Here is an 18,215-nt window from a genome sequence, read left to right as displayed (position 1 = left end):
TCTTTTTGCATACAATATTAATTGCATTAATCCATAACAAATTCACTATCTTTATAGGGGTTCTTCCAACCCCCAGACTTCCCCCCACTCCTCTCCCCGGTTTCCAATAATTATCTCTTCTCTTTTCTGTGACTAAATACTTTTATCTAATCTATTAAGTCTGCCTTTTCAATACCCTTTATCAAATTATATTACAAGTGCTAATCCAAGCCTGCTAACGTTTTTAAATGTTTGCAATGCTCCTACATATGTTCTATATGTTCTATAAAGTTAATCCATTCATTTCTAATTTTTTTGTCCTCTTGGTGTCTAATCTTCCCATTCAATTTCGCCATTTTGGCATAATCCATCCAGCTCTCTTTTCGCACAGAAGGAAGCTGCTTGAGCAACTGCTGCTCTTCCACCTCCATACTGTAGCTACTGAAATACAGTGGTGCCTCGCAAGACGAAATTAATCCGTTCCGCGAGTCTCTTCGTCTTGCGGTTTTTTCGTCTTGCGAAGCACGGCTATTAGCGGCTTAGCGGCTATTAGCGGCTTAGCGGCTTTAAGAAAAAGGAAACAAACTCGCAAGACGTTTCGTCTTGCGAAGCAAGCCCATAGGGAAATTCGTCTTGCGGAACGACTCAAAAAACGGAAAACCCTTTCGTCTAGCGAGTTTTTTGTCTTGCGAGGCATTCGTCTTGCGGGGCACCACTGTAGGAACGACCTGGACAGGCAATGGATCTCTCTCCCTGAAGCCACTTGGACCCAGAGGCTGTATCCAATCACCCTGATGTACTAGCAGAAGCTAACTTAAGGATTCCCACCAGTGCAATGGGACCTTTCCCCTTCTCATCCCCTGTGCCCTCCCCCCCCCTCATATGCTCCAGAGGATTGGGAGAAATCCCAAAACAGTGCATGGTGGACGGAGAGAGGAGACCTTAACTGCAAGAGTGAGAATATGCAGAACCTAAAGAAGCCCTTATCTTTATGTTTATCCCATCAAGAGGAATCTGGATGGCTCTCATGCTGGCTTACAGAGTATGATAGAAAAAATAAAATCCAACATAAAACTAAAACTCAAAAGAAATATGGTAGCATTGGCTGAAAACAGCAGCTAGAACACAATTCAGTTTAAAAGTTAAATGCCTTTCATAAAGGTCAAGAAAACTAAAAAAAAGATAACAATGAATAATCTTCTTTCCTAGAACACAAAATTCCAATCTCTTACAAATCTACACATAATAAAATAATTCTTTGTACTTGCATCCTTAGATACCATCTAGCAGATGAGCAATCCTGTCCTCATGCTAAATTACTACTGGTAAGAATAAAGCAATTTCAAAACATAAAGGTCAATTTTTAAAAGTGCAATCCATGTTCCAGGATTTTCAGCTTTTATTGCTACCTTGAAAGGAGATGCAAAATAATGTGTATGATCTGTCCTAATTCTAATTACATGAGACGTGTTCGGCTCGAAATATATACAGCTACTTATTTCTAAAATGACATTACATTTGCCAGAATTTTAAAGACTCTTCAGCTGGAATTGTTTCTCTATTAACAAAGTACTCCTCAGAGTTTTGAAGGGAAAATAAAATAAAATGTGAGCAGCAATAGTGCAGTCTTAGTTTTATAGAGCTCAGTAACCCCATGTAATCAAATGGCAAGCATGAAAATAAGAAACCCGTGGAAGACAACAAAGTCTGAAATGTTCTTTTAATAACCAAATCCCAAATGGGACACGCAGCCCAATTTATAATGTTTGCTATGCTCTCCAATTAAAAGGGAAGCTTTGTCCACTTTCACTTCATTGCTAAACTATGGGCAAGAACTACATGGAAGGGAGGGATGAGGGGAGATATGTTCCAGAAAAAAGTTCAAAGGTTGCTTTTAACACACACACACACACACACACACACACACACACACACACACGAGGTTATAATGTTTAGTCTTTTCTTAGGACAATCCAGGCAAGTAGGGTCAACCATTAATGACGGGCAGGAAATTATTTTCATTGTCCCACTTTTAGAGATCCTTTAATAAGAAACAAGATTTCAAACCTATGCCTGAAATATGCTACCCCCAACATGTCTGACTATTACTCCATACCAAAACAAATGTTTACAAAACCCAATCCAGAGACATTTGGGATGCCTGTGAGATGGATCCTAAAATGAGTTTTGTCTTCACCATGCTAATTTTCTGCGGAAAAATATTAAATCTTGCAGAGGGGCCCAAAAAGCACAGCCCAAAGATAGGTTTGCCACTCCAAATGTTATCTTATGAGTAGACTTAAATCTGGGGTTTCACAAATGTAGCTGGAAAATGGCGAGTCTACTACCTTAGCATCTTAATTTATAGCAGATGATCTGATGCAAACATTGCTGTCAGGACTAGCAAGTACTCCAGTACCATCTCTAGGGCCAGCAGGCTGCCATATGGCGATGGAAAAGAGAAAAAAAGAAGAAAGATTTTAAAAATATCTAGTGTCAGTTTTGTTGTGGTGGTTTGAGCTCAGGAGTGATATTTAAAGTTATATATAGCTATATGCATGGATCATATTCATAAGTCATCCATATATTATATGAAAGAAAGAGGCTGGATTTCCAGAAGTCTTTTTTCATAGAAGCTTTAACTTTAAGCGCATCTTCCACATAAGCCAACAGACAGGCAATATAGAGTTAAGTGTTGCTATTGTTTATTATAATTTTTTTAAGCCCTGCAACTGTATAAATGTCAATATATTAGCTTATTATTCTCCCTCATCTTTAAAACGCTAACCGAAACTAATTTGATTTTTCCAGATTTGCAAATTTTATAATGGATTGAAATCCTGAGGGATTTCACAACAGCTGGATGAATTGTGTTATTCTAATTTCAACTACCCAAGGGTTTAGAAAGCTGCTGTAGTTTAAGATAATCAATTTCTCATTTCCAGAAACATGATAACACTGAATATCAATGCATTGTCCTGAAACTACTTTCATATAACACATTGATTCTATTCATTAAAAAGCCAGGCTAAACTATTGTTATACTCCCTGTTGATCAGAGCCTAGCCAAGGTGTGTGTGTGTGTGTGTGTGTGTGTGTGTGTGTGTGGAGGGGCTGCACTGAGTAGTCTGCTGGCTTATTAAAACTCAAATCCATCTGCTCCCTTTACAAATAATTTGGGATACCAAACAACCTTACATCAGATTTCTTATGCTTGATGATTCTCTATGATTTATTCCAGTATAGGATTCAAGGGCTCAATACAGAGGAGAAGACAAACAGGGAGCCATAGTGTAACAAAAGTGTCAAAGGAATATGTTGAAAATACAAAATTATATTTAATTTTTAAAACATTTTAATTTCCATTGATAGGTGGAATAAAATGCACTACAGAAGCACCCAATTAAAAAAATCATGTTCCAGCTACTCTTGAACCATAATGAGATGTAAATAGCTATGTGGTATTTCAGAGGAATCCTCCTTATTTTAGTGAAATGATGTGTGCTTTATGTCAGATTTATGCCTATTGGAAAGGTATAAGAAATTTTTTTTTTTTCAAAAATGAGGTGACAGGGTCAACGTGACTCTGCAAAAGCCAGCTAATGTTGAGAGTTACATGCTGTACCCCAGACACAGAGTGCAAGCGTACTGGACCAAAGATCACACACAAAGTCAATGGCTGGGGGAAATATGGCCACAATTTTTTATTGATAATGGAAATTGTTGTGGCATGGCAGCAAGGATCTTGGTATTGGGTGGCCTGACTGCTGCCTGATGTTGTCAGGAATTAGGGAATGGCCCACCTCACTGTGGGTCATCCCAGTGGTTGCTCACCCACATGGGTGCAAAGAGGCCAGCCTCAGTCTCCAGAGCTGCAGCCAAGGTCTTAGGGCAGCCCCACCAAGGAACCCTTATGGCCTATTTGTCTATGAATTCTGTCCTTTGTCCCTCTGCCACCAACTGTATGCTGTGACAAATACTAATTTTAAAATAAAACAGTAAACTCAATAGTCTACAACCTATGCATGTTGCTACGAGAAAGGTGAAAACCTCATCACTATGTCATAAAATGCCAAGATCTGTTATCCTCCTATTATAATGTTTTAATTATAATTATAGCCTGCTTTTCTTTTTCAGTCAAAAAGTGAAGGTCAGCTGGGTCAAACCAGATCAAGAGGAAGGAGCCTGCTATTTCTACCTATTCCACTCAGGGCCACTGAGAGAGGCTCAGAAGCCAGAAGTGTGGCAGTTACCTTTCAGTTGACCATTGCAAGCCAGAAAAAACAGCATGAGAGAAGAAAATTACCTTCACATTCTCTGCTGGTGAAGTAACATTCTGATGGCGTTTCAGAAAGATGCAAGACAAACATTTCCATTAATTCTGCCAAATCTGAAATAAAACCAAAATGATTAATGCATCAATGCCACAAAATTTCCTTTAAAAAAGAAATCATGTCATGTTTTGTGATTTGCGTGTGCACAATTTTGTAACAATAAAATAAATATATATATTTAAAAATGCCACAAAGTAAAATGCAGAACTATATCAACCAATTTATTTGTTTCCCTTATACCCTGCCTTTCCTCCACAGAACCAAAGGTGGCATATGTAGCTTGCTCCACTCCATTTTATCCTCTCGATCACCCGGGGGATAGGATAGACCGAAAGACAGTGAGTGGCTCAAGGGCACCAAGTGAGCGCCATGGCTGAGTGTGGATTGAATCTTAGTGCCTCTGATATAGGCCAATACTCTGACCACAGCACAACAGTGAGTAGAAAATGAACCAAAATGAAAGCCTAAAGGCAACTAACAGTGCACTCTACTACATATGCAGTCAGAAGAAAGCCTCACTGGGTTCAATGAGGCTTACCCCCAGGTAAGTGCGTTACAGAATTGCAGCCTAAAGCTGTCTATACGACCGCATGTTTATTCACAAAAGCATGGCAAAAATAATTCAAAACAGGCATTCTGTTTTTGTATTCATAACAACATTCCTGGTTTAAATTAAAATTTTAATGGCTTCTCTGACAATCTATTCAGTGTAAACTGAAAGGGAATCGTTTGTTATCCTTGGATCCTCTGAGGATTACTTCGGAATTTGTTAGACAGTTTCAACATAAAGAAAATTAGCTGTAATTAGATTGCACTGCCTACATTCTTCTATACAGAGGTTCTGAGGAGGGAAGTTTGGCCTTCATCTTGCAGTAAAGGTCAATGCACTTTAAGAGTTTCTGTCCTCCTTTGTGCAAAAGGCGTTCCAACACAGCGACCTGCTTCCTTTTGCATCTCAGCAGGAAACTTTCCAAACTCTCCATGGAAGTCTTTTGCACTTGTCTTACTCATTTAAATGAGTAAGAAAGCCCTAAATGGGAAAAGAGTTCTATGTTCTATGCACACAGCATATTTCATTCTTTCATGGATAGTTCCCAAAGTGATCTTTGCAAACACAGGTTTGCCTAGAGCAGGCTTTCACCAACATCTGAGTTCACTGACCCCTTGACGAGCTTATAAAGTTGTCATTGACCCCCAACCCAAATTCTTAGGGATGTAAATGAAATGACATCCAGAAATATCAATGTATAATCAACCCTTTTAAACCACCAATCACCATTACTAGGAATCATAAAATGGAAGAAAAAAAATAAGGAATACTGTCACATTGTAAAATCATCTATTAAATACAGAGGCTCCTCACTGGGAAGGGAGATGCACTCTGTACATATTAATGTTCTTTATTCCTGAGGCTCGTTGCATTTCCACACTGTCCCTTGTGGCAATCTTTTCCACCCCTAGGCCGTTTCTGACCTACTTTGGAATTCTAGATCTTTTATTCAGCCCCTGCACATTCACATCAATATCAACCACTTTGGGAAACCATTGCCTAAATAATGTATAATTCTGATGTAGTAATTCATTTGGAGTAACTCTCTCAGGGATTCTTAGAGGAATGTTTAGGATATACTGCTATGGATACATGACGTCTCCAGGCACTGCAGTTGTCTGCAAGGGATTCCGGTCTGGCGGAGTTGATGTTGTCAGGCTTCATGTCACATTTGCAGACATCTTTGGAACACAGAGTTGGTCTACCAATGGGCCTGGTGCTGGAAGCCAGCTCCCCATAGAGCAGAGGAAAAATAACCGTGGGAGGAGTGCAGAGAGAAGAAACGCCATGGTGCATCTGCTGCAGCACAACTGGATGCCTTCATCTGCCCCAGCTGCAACAAAACATGTCTCTCCCACATCCATCTCTACAGCCACAGCAAGCGCTACAACCCAGCAACAGTTTGACTTCACCTCAATTGTCGCTTGAGACAGGCATATTCCAACTAATTTGGGACATTTTGTTGTTGTTTAATCATTTAGTCGTGTCCGATTCTTCGTGACCCTATGGACCAGAGCATGCTGGTAGCTTCGAGAACACTATCCAACCATCTCGTCCTCTGTTGTCCCCTTCTCCTTGTGCCCTCCATCTTTTCCAACATCAGGGTCTTTTCTTCTCTTCTCATGAGGTGGTCAAAGTATTGGAGGCTCAGCTTCACGAACTGTCATTCCAGTGATCACTCAAGGCTGATTTCCTTAAGAATGGATAGGTTTGATCTTCTTGCAGTCCATGGGACTCTCAAGAGTCTCCTCCAGCACCATAATTTAGGACATAGCAACATATAATGCAAACTGGTTTAAATGACATGTCTTCCCCTTTGACAGTCCTCAATCATACCTCACTATAAAGAATTATCAATATAACGTAGCAAGGATAAGCAATTTCCCTTTAAAAATAATTATACTTACTGGTTCCACTCATAACAGTTGGTTTGTTTTCCATGATTTCACAAAACTGTCTTTGAATATTTTCAATCAATTCCAGCGGTTTATCTGGATTATTTAAAGCACATGCAAGCTTGCTAGCATCGCCATCTAAAACGAAGATGAAAATATTGCTATGAAAGCTATGGTTTTACTTTTGCCTAAATGACCACAGCAATCAGTGAAGAACTTAGTAAGTCTGCCTCAAACCAATAAAGCTCCTATACAAGGAAATACAAAAAGATGTTCACAGGTCATAAGAGGACTAGACTGTGAAGGTGAGTTGCTTGGCTCAAACAGCAGATGGGGGCTGGAGGCACTCCCCTCCCACCTGGCTGCTCTGCCTATTTAAACTTCATGCAGTATTAGAATAACTAAATATTACCATAGTAACAGCATTTTCCTGAAATTAAAAGTCCTGCTTTTTACAAATAGGTCCTTAGAAATGGCTCTTTATGAGCCTCCAAGAAGCTTTCAGTGAATTTCTTAATTGTAAATATCAAAGTGATCAAGATAATTTCTCCCTGCTATCATCCTCTACCAAGTTCTTGTTTGTGCAATATCGTACCTGTTTCTAGGCTTTAAAATTGCCTAAATTCATTTTAAGTATACACAATAAAACATTTCTGTAGTCAGACTTTAGAAACTTTGGTTCTTTAAGATACTTATTATTCCTGCTTCATTTCAGCATTTTAGTATCCTAGTTAATATTCAACTTCCTAAATGAAATCATCACTTGCAAATGCCGTTAGCTTTTTTTTATTAAATAGAAAATATTTGCTTTCTGTTTCTTTCAACGCATAAAATGCATTTTAAAATAGTGTTTGGACTTTAATAATTTATACTTAAATTGTTTTCCCGTCACTGGAATTCATTTGACCAACCCAGAGTATTTCACAAAGCTGTTCGACGAGTACAATTCTTCCAATCTATTCCATATGCACATTCAAATGCCAAGTAATTACACCAAAAGGCTTCATTTCTCAGAGGCCCTCACTGGCACAAGCCTAATTTAGTTCTTCGTCTAATGTTCACTTCATGCAGCTAGGCACAGGGAAAAAGAAGCTTCTTACGCAGATTAGATCGTTGGTGATGACGAAACTCCTCTGGCCCTTTCTCCCTGTATGATCATGACTTGTTCCCACTGCCAAGGAGGAATAGTTATTCATTTCCTACTTTCAACACCTTTTGTTTATATCTATTTGTCAGTGTAAGGTATTCTATATGTCTTATCATGCTTCTCAGGATCCCACTTTTTGACTCTACATGATTGCCCTTTCCTTTTATGAGAATGAAAGGTGGCAATAATGTAGAAGACTGGAAAGTAGTTAACAAGAATAACTTAGAAAACTTAAGACTGTGTCTGTTAGGAGAAAGATTCAGGGCCACACCAAGAAACGTGGCTGCTTAAGCAAAGTATAGGATTATAATCTACTGTCACCTGAGGCAGTTGCCTCACTTTGTCAGCCCTGATTCAACCCCAGGCAGAAGGTACTAGGGTAGGGAAAGGTTTTCTAGAACAAAACTGAGTTCCCTTTATAGGTTATCAGGTGGGAGGGGAAAACTAATTTGTTCCCATATTCTGTTTTCCCTCAGTTTGATTTTCATACGTAAAGGAATTGGGTCCCAGTATCTGATTGCTTTTATTATAAAATCCCTGCTGTGTTTGTATTAAATTCAAGGAACAAGTGTAAAGTCATCCTGTGTTCAATTTAACACTTGGTAATATACATGTATATTAACAAAAACGTTAAGCCTAATGGATAATGTGTGCATCTTAGAATTGAAAGGGAAAAGCACAGTAGACACAGATAAACCATGCAATCCCGGCAGGTTTTGAATGCGTAAGACTCTTCTTTGGGGAATAAAAGCTGCCTATGGGACATGGGGTACATTCAGTAAAATTCCTTGATTTGTAGAGTTAAGCTCCACGAAGATTTTTATTTTATCCTCTAAAGAGCCTTAAGTGTTTGAAATGCATGCCGTTATTGTACTGTTTGCCTGGACATAAATATCTGCACCTACTGTGTTCTCTCTTTCACAAGGGATTTTGCTTGGGGCTACCCTCTTTGTGACAACACCTTATGATTCAAATGTGAATAAATACAGATCCATATTGCATCTCAATGATAAAATACAAACCAAGCAATGCAAACAGAAAATCAAGAGATACAAATAAGAAAAAACTATCCCAAAGGAATGTGGTAAACTCCAGCTGCCATACAGATATGTTCAGCTCATATTCTTTACCCTCGTGAGCCTTTCAAAAAGGTTCCTCAAAACAAAACATACCAAGATTTATGAACAGACTAACACACAACCACAAATTAATCTAAAATACATATTTGTGCTTTTCACATACATCACTCCAGTAAACTAACATATTATACCTTGCCTTGTGTCAGTTTTTCTTGGAAATTCAGCAAGATAGCATGTTGGTAAAGGATATGACGAAAACATGGGCCAAGGATATGGATCATCACCCTAAGGGAGAACCACCAATAATAAAGTGATGTTATAACTTACTGATGGCTTGTCTATTTCATTCTGTCGTTTGAAGAATGTGCACTCTGTACTTACAGGTAATCTTCAGATATTTCATGCATTACCTACATATAAAACATAGTGCACTTGACACTGTACTTTAATGCTATCAGCGTAATGAGTCAGGATGATTACACAGAACAACTCTTTTAAGCCCACTCAAAGGGCAGTAGCCGCAGTTAGTCAGCAGAGGTTCAGTGGAATAATCAGCTCTAAATAAATGGTAGAAATAATAAATAAATCTCAGTTTGCAGCACTTATCTCCAGAGAGGCTAAATGTGAAGAAAACTGAAAAGCACGTTTACAACCTTATGCAATATTCTTGGAGGCAAGATCCGTTCCGTTGGTCCACCAACATGATTTATTCTAACAAGAATATGGTTTCTCTCTACTGATAGGCCATCAATTATAAAGTCTCTGCAACAAAACAAAATTGAATTGCATGTGGAAATTGCCATGAGTCATGATTCTCAAGAGCTAGATTACTGAGAAAGTACTTCAAGCCCGGTTGTTAGCATGGACACTGAATTGCAGTTTTGAACAAGGTAACAAAATCCTGGCACTGGATTCAGGGGAATTCAGAGGTAGAAGGGAATGCACTATGTGTGCTTTGCTTAGTCTTTTCTGACCAGAATATAATACAAACTACTCTTTTTATGGCATTCAGTATTTATTTATGGTGCACTGACCAGTCCTAATGGTTTTTGAGATAATATATCAGCACCTCCCAAGATCAAATTACAACACAGAAGCCAAAAATGGGTTGTGGTTAACGAATAGTTACTTCAAAGGAGTAGCAAGCTTACAAATTATTCCCATCCTTGCCAGGTCAATAAAGATTGTGAATACATCAGGGATGTTCATTCTGCCTCATGTTGGTTGTACCCCTTCATGCATGCTTCCTAGTGGCTGTATGCAGCCAAGTAGTAAAGAACGATATGTAGGCATCAGACAGAACAGTTCAAGTGGCACAACAATGAGGACAATAAACACAACCGATTTTCATGCTTTCAATACCATAATTTTTGTATCCCCAACAAATGAAAAAAGGGTCTCATGCCAAATTCCTTAACTCAATGAAGCCATACATTAATTTATTATTATTATTATTATTATTATTATTATTATTATTATTATTATTTGCAGAGCTGCCTTCTCCACTGATATTTTTCTTTTGGAGGGTAAGGCTGTGGGTTTATGTGAAAAACTCCAAGTAAAGATTACACAGAACTATAGAGTAGGGTGATACATTTTTTAAATGAATATTCCTTACCGAGAAGTTTCAGAAATGTAGATGGTATTTTCTCTTTGGGCATCTAAGAGCACTTCTGATACCTTATACTGAGATTCTAAAAGTAGAAGTGTATCTAGATCACAGCAGAGCACATTTAATAACCTGCAGAGTGTAATATTTTGAAATATCAGAACATTACAAGTTATGGGAAATGCAGAGCAGCACTACACAAGTTTAAATATTTTGGAGTTGAGTTCTTTTTTAAAAAAAGAAACAAACTAACTGCTGTAATACAAAGCAGAATTAGGAACCTGGGACACAGCATATGGTTTGCATGTAGAATACCACTGACCTATCCTAGAACACCATTTGGAACAACACTGTTATCTACAGTCAAGGTATTTCTATTATATTCTTGCATGTGCACACTGCCTTTTTATTGCTTCTTGTTGAATACTGCTAAACTGACTGTCAATTTCTTATTGTCAGTTTTGTTCCAGGGAGAAGGGGCTTTAATTACCAGTTCTTCCTTTTATTTTTTCTTCTATTTTTTATACAACAACATTGTTTTACTATACAAAGCTCCTTTCTGCAACAGGAACAGAAACTGATAAGGGAACAATGTAGAAAGGCTTTATAGAAACAATTTACAGTCGTACCTCGGCTTACGTGTCCCTCTGGTTACGCAAACCTGGAGGTATATTTCTAGGTTTTTGCCGTGCGCACATGTGCAGAAGCGGTCCCTCCGGTTGCGGAAACCTCGGGATCCAACCGGAGCTCCGGAACGGATCCTGTCTGCAACCGGAGGTACCACTGTACAGGCTATTCACCAGTGAGCCCACTGCTCCACAAAACAGAAAGAAGCAAAACAAAAACCTCAAACTAGGAAGCTTGTATCTAAAAGCACAGGAGTGCTGAATACCCTTTGGGATGTCCACACCAGACAGGCTGTGTCCTCCAGTTGTGTTTCAATTTATATACCAAAAATATCAGCAGAAATTTTGCCAGAAAAGGGAGCGCACAATGTAAGGAAGTAACAACTTCTCAACAATGCCACCCATTTTCTCTGAAAAAAAGTGAATGAACCAAGGATGGCAACAATGCAAGCAAGCTAACATGGAAACAACCTTTGGTCCCTTTATGAAAGAAAATTGTCTTCCCAGTGTTGTGATCCTATACCCATTTACATGGGAGTAGGCGATATGATTTAGTCCTAAGTAGACATGTACAGAACTGCACTGAATTTTACATGGCTGGTTTGTCCAAATTTATCTCATCCATGCCGTGTAACCCAGAGGCTTCATTTCATGAACAGGTGGAAGAAGAGCCCAACACAATATTGCAGTGGACCCAGCTTTCTTTCTCATTCGGCTGCTGAAAAACAAAGCTACTAGAGGCAATGTAGTAATAACTATTTTTAGTTTCAAAAGCCTATTCATTTGCTTGAATGTTTTATTCATAAAATTATTCTCCATAATCTTCAGGACAAGCATTCATTCGTTAGTATATTTCAAGAAGTGATACAGAGAGATTAATAAAATCAATACTGAGACATTTAATGCTTTCATAAAGATTTATAGGACAAAAGAGAAGCATTCATATTTTCATTACTGATGATCATGTCATTCTAAAACATTTTTAGTATGAAAAGATTATTATGAATTACTTATGAGTCATCAGTGTGGGGAGAAACATTATGATGCATTCAGAAAATCAGTGTGATATCAAAATAATTTTTCATACACAAATGCCCTTTTCTGCATGGCATGTCTTTGACAGTTTAATTTGAATATTACTAGCAAACAAAGGAAACAAAAGCACCCATTGATATTAAAACTAGAATATTTTAACCCACTAATCCAGACCATTTTCTATCCAAGTTACCCACACTAAATGCCTTTGCATGAATTATACTGCACTTTCATGAGGTCGTAACAGATGCACATCTTTTATATAACTTGTGAAACTGGTCACCACTTTATCCCTTGGTCTAGGACTAAAAGCCCTGATTGCTCTTTTGTGCTCATAGCCAATGTTCCCTAGTTGTTTCAAAAGGTATGGAAAATGTGACACTATTCTTTAGCCCTCTGTTCTGCATCTGATATCAGTAATGGCGGTTTCATATTGCAAATCTAATGCAGTTCAAAGGAACTATTTCCATTTACTGTACTTGTTCTGCTAGCCATGCTATTTTAGGTCTTTCCATTTTCTTCCTGTTAACTTCTGTTAATCTTGCTTTTCAAGATTTCAAGTGTTGCTTGAAATTTAAAAACAAATGCAAATTGATGTGCGTATGTACAGATTGTGACATGAATGTTTTATTTAATTATTTGTTTCCTGTACCTGCAGTCAGGTTTTAATACCACTGGAAACAGACCAGATGTGAATATATAACAAAACAGGGATTCCCACCCCCTCATTAATATATGACATGTTAATTTATCCTCCTCCATTGACAATACTCAGATTCTGTAGAACACGGTACATTCGTTTAAAAGATACAGCTCCCTAAAACTATTGCTAAAGATTGTTTACACAACATAATTACAATTCCAATAGAGAAACTGGAGGAAAATACAATCTGTTTTGTTTTCCAAAACAAAAATTAGAATGACTGCAATATCCTGTATAATTTGCAGTAAATGTTTTTTTAAAAAAACCTATAGGTAATACACTGATTGAAAATTAACTAAGTTTTGGCTAACAGAAGCATATTCCCAAGCAAAGTTTGTGTGCAAACTAGACAGGGACTAGAGCAGCAGGCTCACCTTCCTATCAAACCAGCTTCCCAATTTGGATCAGGGACTCTGTGAGAAAGAACTGGTCTACAAAGACAAATTATATGATAATGCTATAAGTAGTTGGGACCTCAGTCTTCTCAAAATCTAAGAGGAACTGGTTGTGGTTTGTGAGCCTGATTCTACCCACCGCCCTGTTCTGGATCTGCAAAGAAAGGCGAGTACAGGGCTGCTTCCCTGTGCTTCTCCTGAGAGCGTGAGCAACTATGAAACATCTAATACAGGAAATGAACCAAAATAACGTTATTAAAAACTAGAGTTGACAGGTACTAAGATTACTGGAAGAGAATAAAGGTTTTAATCCAGATAATGTATCTTCAAAGTAGAGAATCCAATTTAAACTCTTGATGCACTAATGGAAAATCTTGTGGCACTTCAGGTACAAATAAAAAGCTAAAATTAACCTGAGGCTTCTCATTATATGTTCAGAAAGAAGGACAGGCACATAACCTAATGACAACTACTTGCACATATTTTCTTGAGAACACGATGAGCTAGTTTCTTTAGGGGAAAGCTACACATTCTCCTGAGTGTTAATTAACTGCAGCTAGGGAGCTTGGGAAACTGCTGCCTTTTGAGCCAAGATCCATTGGGAACTTCATTTCTCAGATTCCCTAGCATACAGGCCTCCCCAACAGACAATGATAAGTTTAGGAGAAAGGGAAGCAAGCACTGAAAGCTTTCCCCTGGGAAAATTGTTTTTGAGAATTCTTTAAGAAAACTCAAAAGGGCGCCTGCCTTTCACCAGACTTGAGGGATATCAATGTTTTGCAATATCCATCTGATGACTTGGTTGTGGACCACTGAGATTAAGACCATAAGGAATACAATTCTTTCACTTGTATTAACGTGAAACCTATTAAAAAATCCTACTGCAAAAAAAGGAAAAACAAACCACAAGACTGTAAATACTCTCTAAGAAGATATAGCAACATTCACTTCCTATTTGAGACAGTTTTATTGTGATAAATATGTTAGAGCAGCTAGACTAGGGACAGGGAACCTTTAGCCCTCCAGAAGCTGCTGGACTCCAAATCCCAGCAACCCCAGTCAATATAGCCAATAGTCAGGGATGATAGGACCAGAAGTCCAAGAACAGCTGACCATCATTGCAGTGGCCTACTGTCTCTGTTTTTGTGGTGGTTTTATTGCAAGTTCGTTATGCTTTAAATTGTTTTAAACCCTTTTTGTAAGCTATGATGTTGACAGATGAGGTATAAATTTGAGAACGCAAATTACAATAATCTATGATAAATGCTTCAGCATATAGTATTGTTCCACTGCTTTAGCATAGTAAATTTCATTGCTATAATGTAGAGAGATGTTAGAACTGACACTGGATTTGGCAGTCTCTTTCCTATAATTATTTTGCATAAAATAATTGTGTTAGCATTGTTTTAGACATGGGTTGAGATATGGTGGGAAACAGCTCTAATATGTGGATCTGGCCCTCCAATGAGTCCTCCTCCCTCTGACACGCTGCTGCGTTAGATGTAAACTCACAACTGTCAAACAAGCTCTACCGAAGCTGATCTACTTCAGCAAAGGAAATTTGTCAGGAACAGGGAACAGGGTCTGCCACATACTAACAACACCTTCCAATCTGAGGCAGAAGAAATACAGAGATATTGGGGACAGACGGAGTACCAGAATAGCACAGCACATGGCACCAGTCTAAAATTACAGCAGCTAGGAATCACACTTTCACTTCACACAGAAGTGAAAGAAATTGACCTACAGAAAGTGGTAAAAGCGAGTGAACTGAGCAGGAAGAAACTTCTTCATTCTGTGCTAGGAAAAGATAGTAACTCCTGAAGCATCCTTCTGCTGATCAACTTGTTAACATATATAAAGCCCTGAACAACTTGGGACCAGGTTATCTGAAAGATTGCCTGGTCCAATATATTATTATTTATTATTATTATCATCATCATCATCATTATTATTATTATTATTATTATTATTATTATTATTATTATTATTATTATTATTATCATTGCTATTGTTGTTGTCATTTATTACCCAGCTGGTGTCTGTGAGCCCCCAAAAGGGCCTTTGGTCCACTGGAAACCCCCACTAACTGAAAAGGAGGAGGAACCCATTTTTGCCTATTCTCTCTTCTCCCATGCCACCTTTCACATTGCTCTGGAGGGGCCCCCAACCCTCTGAAGCCAATTTTCAGGGTGTGTGCTGGGAGCTGCAACGGAAGGGTGAATAGGGTTGCCATATGTCTGGGAATTCCTGGACGTGTCCTCTTTTCACGGTCCTACTTGCCCTTCCCTTTGCCATACACGAAGCACGCAATCATCAGTTGCTTCAGATGTGAAAACTTCTCTTCCACTAACCCGTAAGACTGGACCCTGTTTTACATGTTTAAATCTTCAGGAATTTTTTTTCTCACTGTTATGCTTTTTTATATTGCTGTTTTACTGGTTTAGGTTGTGCTTTTTGGTTTAATAATCTACTCTTTGTTTGTTACACTATACACTGCTTAGAGATTTTTGTAACGTTAAATACCGTATTTTTCGCTCTATAAGGCGCACCGGCCCATAGGGTGCACCTACTTTCGGGGGGGAATAAAGGGGGGGGGGAAATATCCCCCCCCCCAGCCCAAAGAGCAAAGAAGCCAAGACAGCCAGCGGGATCCATCTTTAGCCACGCACAACCTCTCCAGCCGGGAGAGGCTGTGCGCGGCTTCATTTTTAGCCGCGGGGTTAAGGCGAGGGGAGCCCGAGCTTCCCCCGACCCCAGCCCCCAGAACAGGTCCGGGAGTGGCAGCAAGCGCTGCGAATAACTGCCCGAAGCCCAGGAACTCCCGCCGCGCTCCGAAGGCTTGCAGATAGCTTCCTGAAGCCTGGAGAGCGAGAGGGGTCAGTGCGCACCGACCCCTCTCGCTCTCCAGGCTTCAGTGAAAGCCTGCATTCGCTCCATAGGACACACACACATTTCCCCTTCATTTTTGGAGGGGAAAAAGTGCGTCCTATAGAGCGAAAAATACGGTAGTATATAAATGCTTTTTAAATAAAATAAAATAAGTAACAGAAAGGTTGTGCTCATCAAACCAGGCACAGGAAACCCCTGACATTCAAAGATCCAAGACTGTATACAGCCAATTAGCTACAAAACATCAGTCAAAACCACTGCAGCTCTTGATTAAAATTTCAGCATCCTATTTCTTTCCTCATCCAACAAGAGACAGCAAGGAGTAACGGTTTAAGTGCCTAAGTTCTTTCTATTGTGTCAGCACAGCAAAAATTGTAGACTGCATCCCAAGCAGCTAAGAGTTCCAACCTCCAAAAGCAACCTATAATAAACAATATAATGGGGTGGGGGTGGGGGTGGGGACACCAAAGATTTGCGTTGAGAGGATTATCTCTAAGCCTCATATGAACGGGTACAATACATGTTGTCTAGGGGAAATACTTCCTTTGTGCATAGTCTAATTTCCCTGACTGTATATTGGCCTTCATTGCCATACAGCACTCAACCTGTATATTTCACTCACAGATACCTCTACCCTCATCCTCATATTGGCCAGATTCATAAGCATTTTACCAAGTCAGCACTGCAGAACAGAAGAAACTAGCTGATTATTTTACCTTAAGTGAATCAGAAAATTTAGTATCTTACCTCAGGCCAAAGATATGAGACTGCTCATAATTGAACAATGAATGAATTTTAGCTTCTGTGTTCACAATTATAAGCCTGTCAATGATATCCTGAAATATAAGCACCAATTTTATTAATATGTGACGAGCACTTTGAGCAGACAACATTATTACTCAACCATTTTCATTAAGCCACATTTTTAAAGTATATGGACAAGTATATGATTTGGTTGTTACATTTCCTCACAAATAGCTCTTAAACTGGCAAGAAGCAATTCAGCAAACTGTTCTTGTGTTTAAAAAGTAAGTATTTTCCCCATTTCATTCCAGTCAGTTTCTCTGACTCGAGTGAAAAGAGAATCATAAAAATAGTCATTATCAGATTCTCTACATGTATTTAATACCCAGTGCATTTATTTTTAAATCTATGTGTACATCTGGGGAAAACACAGTGAATAAGTATAGAATAGCATTCCTATAAAGGAAAACTGTTCCTAATTGGAAGTTTACTTCCTTAAACAAGTAAATTTATACAACCTTGCTAATGTGAGAGTGTAAGTAATCTGCCAAGAATTGAGATTTGGCAACATCTTTTGATTTGATCTTATATCCAAAGTACTTTGACACCTCAAACAGCTAACCAACTCCGTCTACACTGAGCAAAAACACTTTTGCCTAGCTGTAGCAGCCAAGAGTAAGGTTTCCAGTTTCTTTCCCAAAACCTCAGAATAAATGTGAATAGCCAAAGGGGATTTGGCACTATACTCATTATTTCAAGTCAGATCATTGGTCCATATAGCTCAGCACTGTCTGCACTGAATGGCAGCAGCTCTCCCTGTTTCAAGCAGGAGTCCTTCCCAGCCCCACATGGAGATACCAGGAATTGAACATGGGGCCTTCCATATGGAAAGCAGATGCAACTGAGCAACAACCCTTCCTTAAATGAGAGGCATAGTGTGCTTGCCATGGTAGCAGGGGAGATCATAGACATTGTGCTACCTGAGACAAAAGACAAGATAGCATATTACATGGTGAGACTGGCAGTAGAATTTTATTTCAACATGATGACAGAGTAATGCCCTTCACTGCACCAGAGAGTAGCAGGCTAGGTTCTGGGCACAGAGCAGGGTTACAGCACACATAGCTGTATCTACTTCCTCCCTTACCATCTATGGAGAGCAGGGCAGGTGACTGGCTTTTCACCAGTTAGATTTGTACAGTACATGATTTTTGGTTGTTAAATGTT

The 18,215-nt window shown here is 38.9% G+C and overlaps 1 protein-coding gene across 11 annotated transcripts in view; it reads right to left on the bottom strand.

Moving 5' to 3' along the window:
• TBC1D32 (TBC1 domain family member 32) overlaps nucleotides 1-18,215 on the bottom strand; it is a 67,953-nt gene that overhangs the window by 16,541 nt on the left and 33,197 nt on the right. For 9 of the 11 annotated variants that reach the window (XR_013392261.1, XR_013392262.1, XR_013392263.1 and 6 more), the window contains 6 exons: nucleotides 16,992-17,080; nucleotides 10,603-10,725; nucleotides 9,638-9,746; nucleotides 9,176-9,269; nucleotides 6,771-6,896; nucleotides 4,286-4,369 (listed from right to left, as the gene is read on the bottom strand). Coding sequence is in view for 7 of the 11 variants with exons in the window: in XM_077926040.1 (XP_077782166.1) it covers nucleotides 4,286-4,369; nucleotides 6,771-6,896; nucleotides 9,176-9,269; nucleotides 9,638-9,746; nucleotides 10,603-10,725; nucleotides 16,992-17,080 (625 nt within the window). In the remaining 4 variants the exon portion in view is untranslated. Of the gene's footprint in view, nucleotides 1-4,285; nucleotides 4,370-6,770; nucleotides 6,897-7,858; nucleotides 7,930-9,175; nucleotides 9,270-9,637; nucleotides 9,747-10,602; nucleotides 10,726-16,991; nucleotides 17,081-18,215 lie in introns of those variants that run through there. The other 2 variants (XR_013392264.1, XM_077926042.1) reach the window with 2 other exon arrangements.

This window comes from Podarcis muralis, chromosome 3, assembly GCF_964188315.1.
Source record: "Podarcis muralis chromosome 3, rPodMur119.hap1.1, whole genome shotgun sequence".
NCBI classification, from domain to species: domain Eukaryota; kingdom Metazoa; phylum Chordata; class Lepidosauria; order Squamata; family Lacertidae; genus Podarcis; species Podarcis muralis.
Note: the sequence above shows the minus strand (reverse complement) of the source record. Positions and strands in the feature narration are given on the sequence as shown.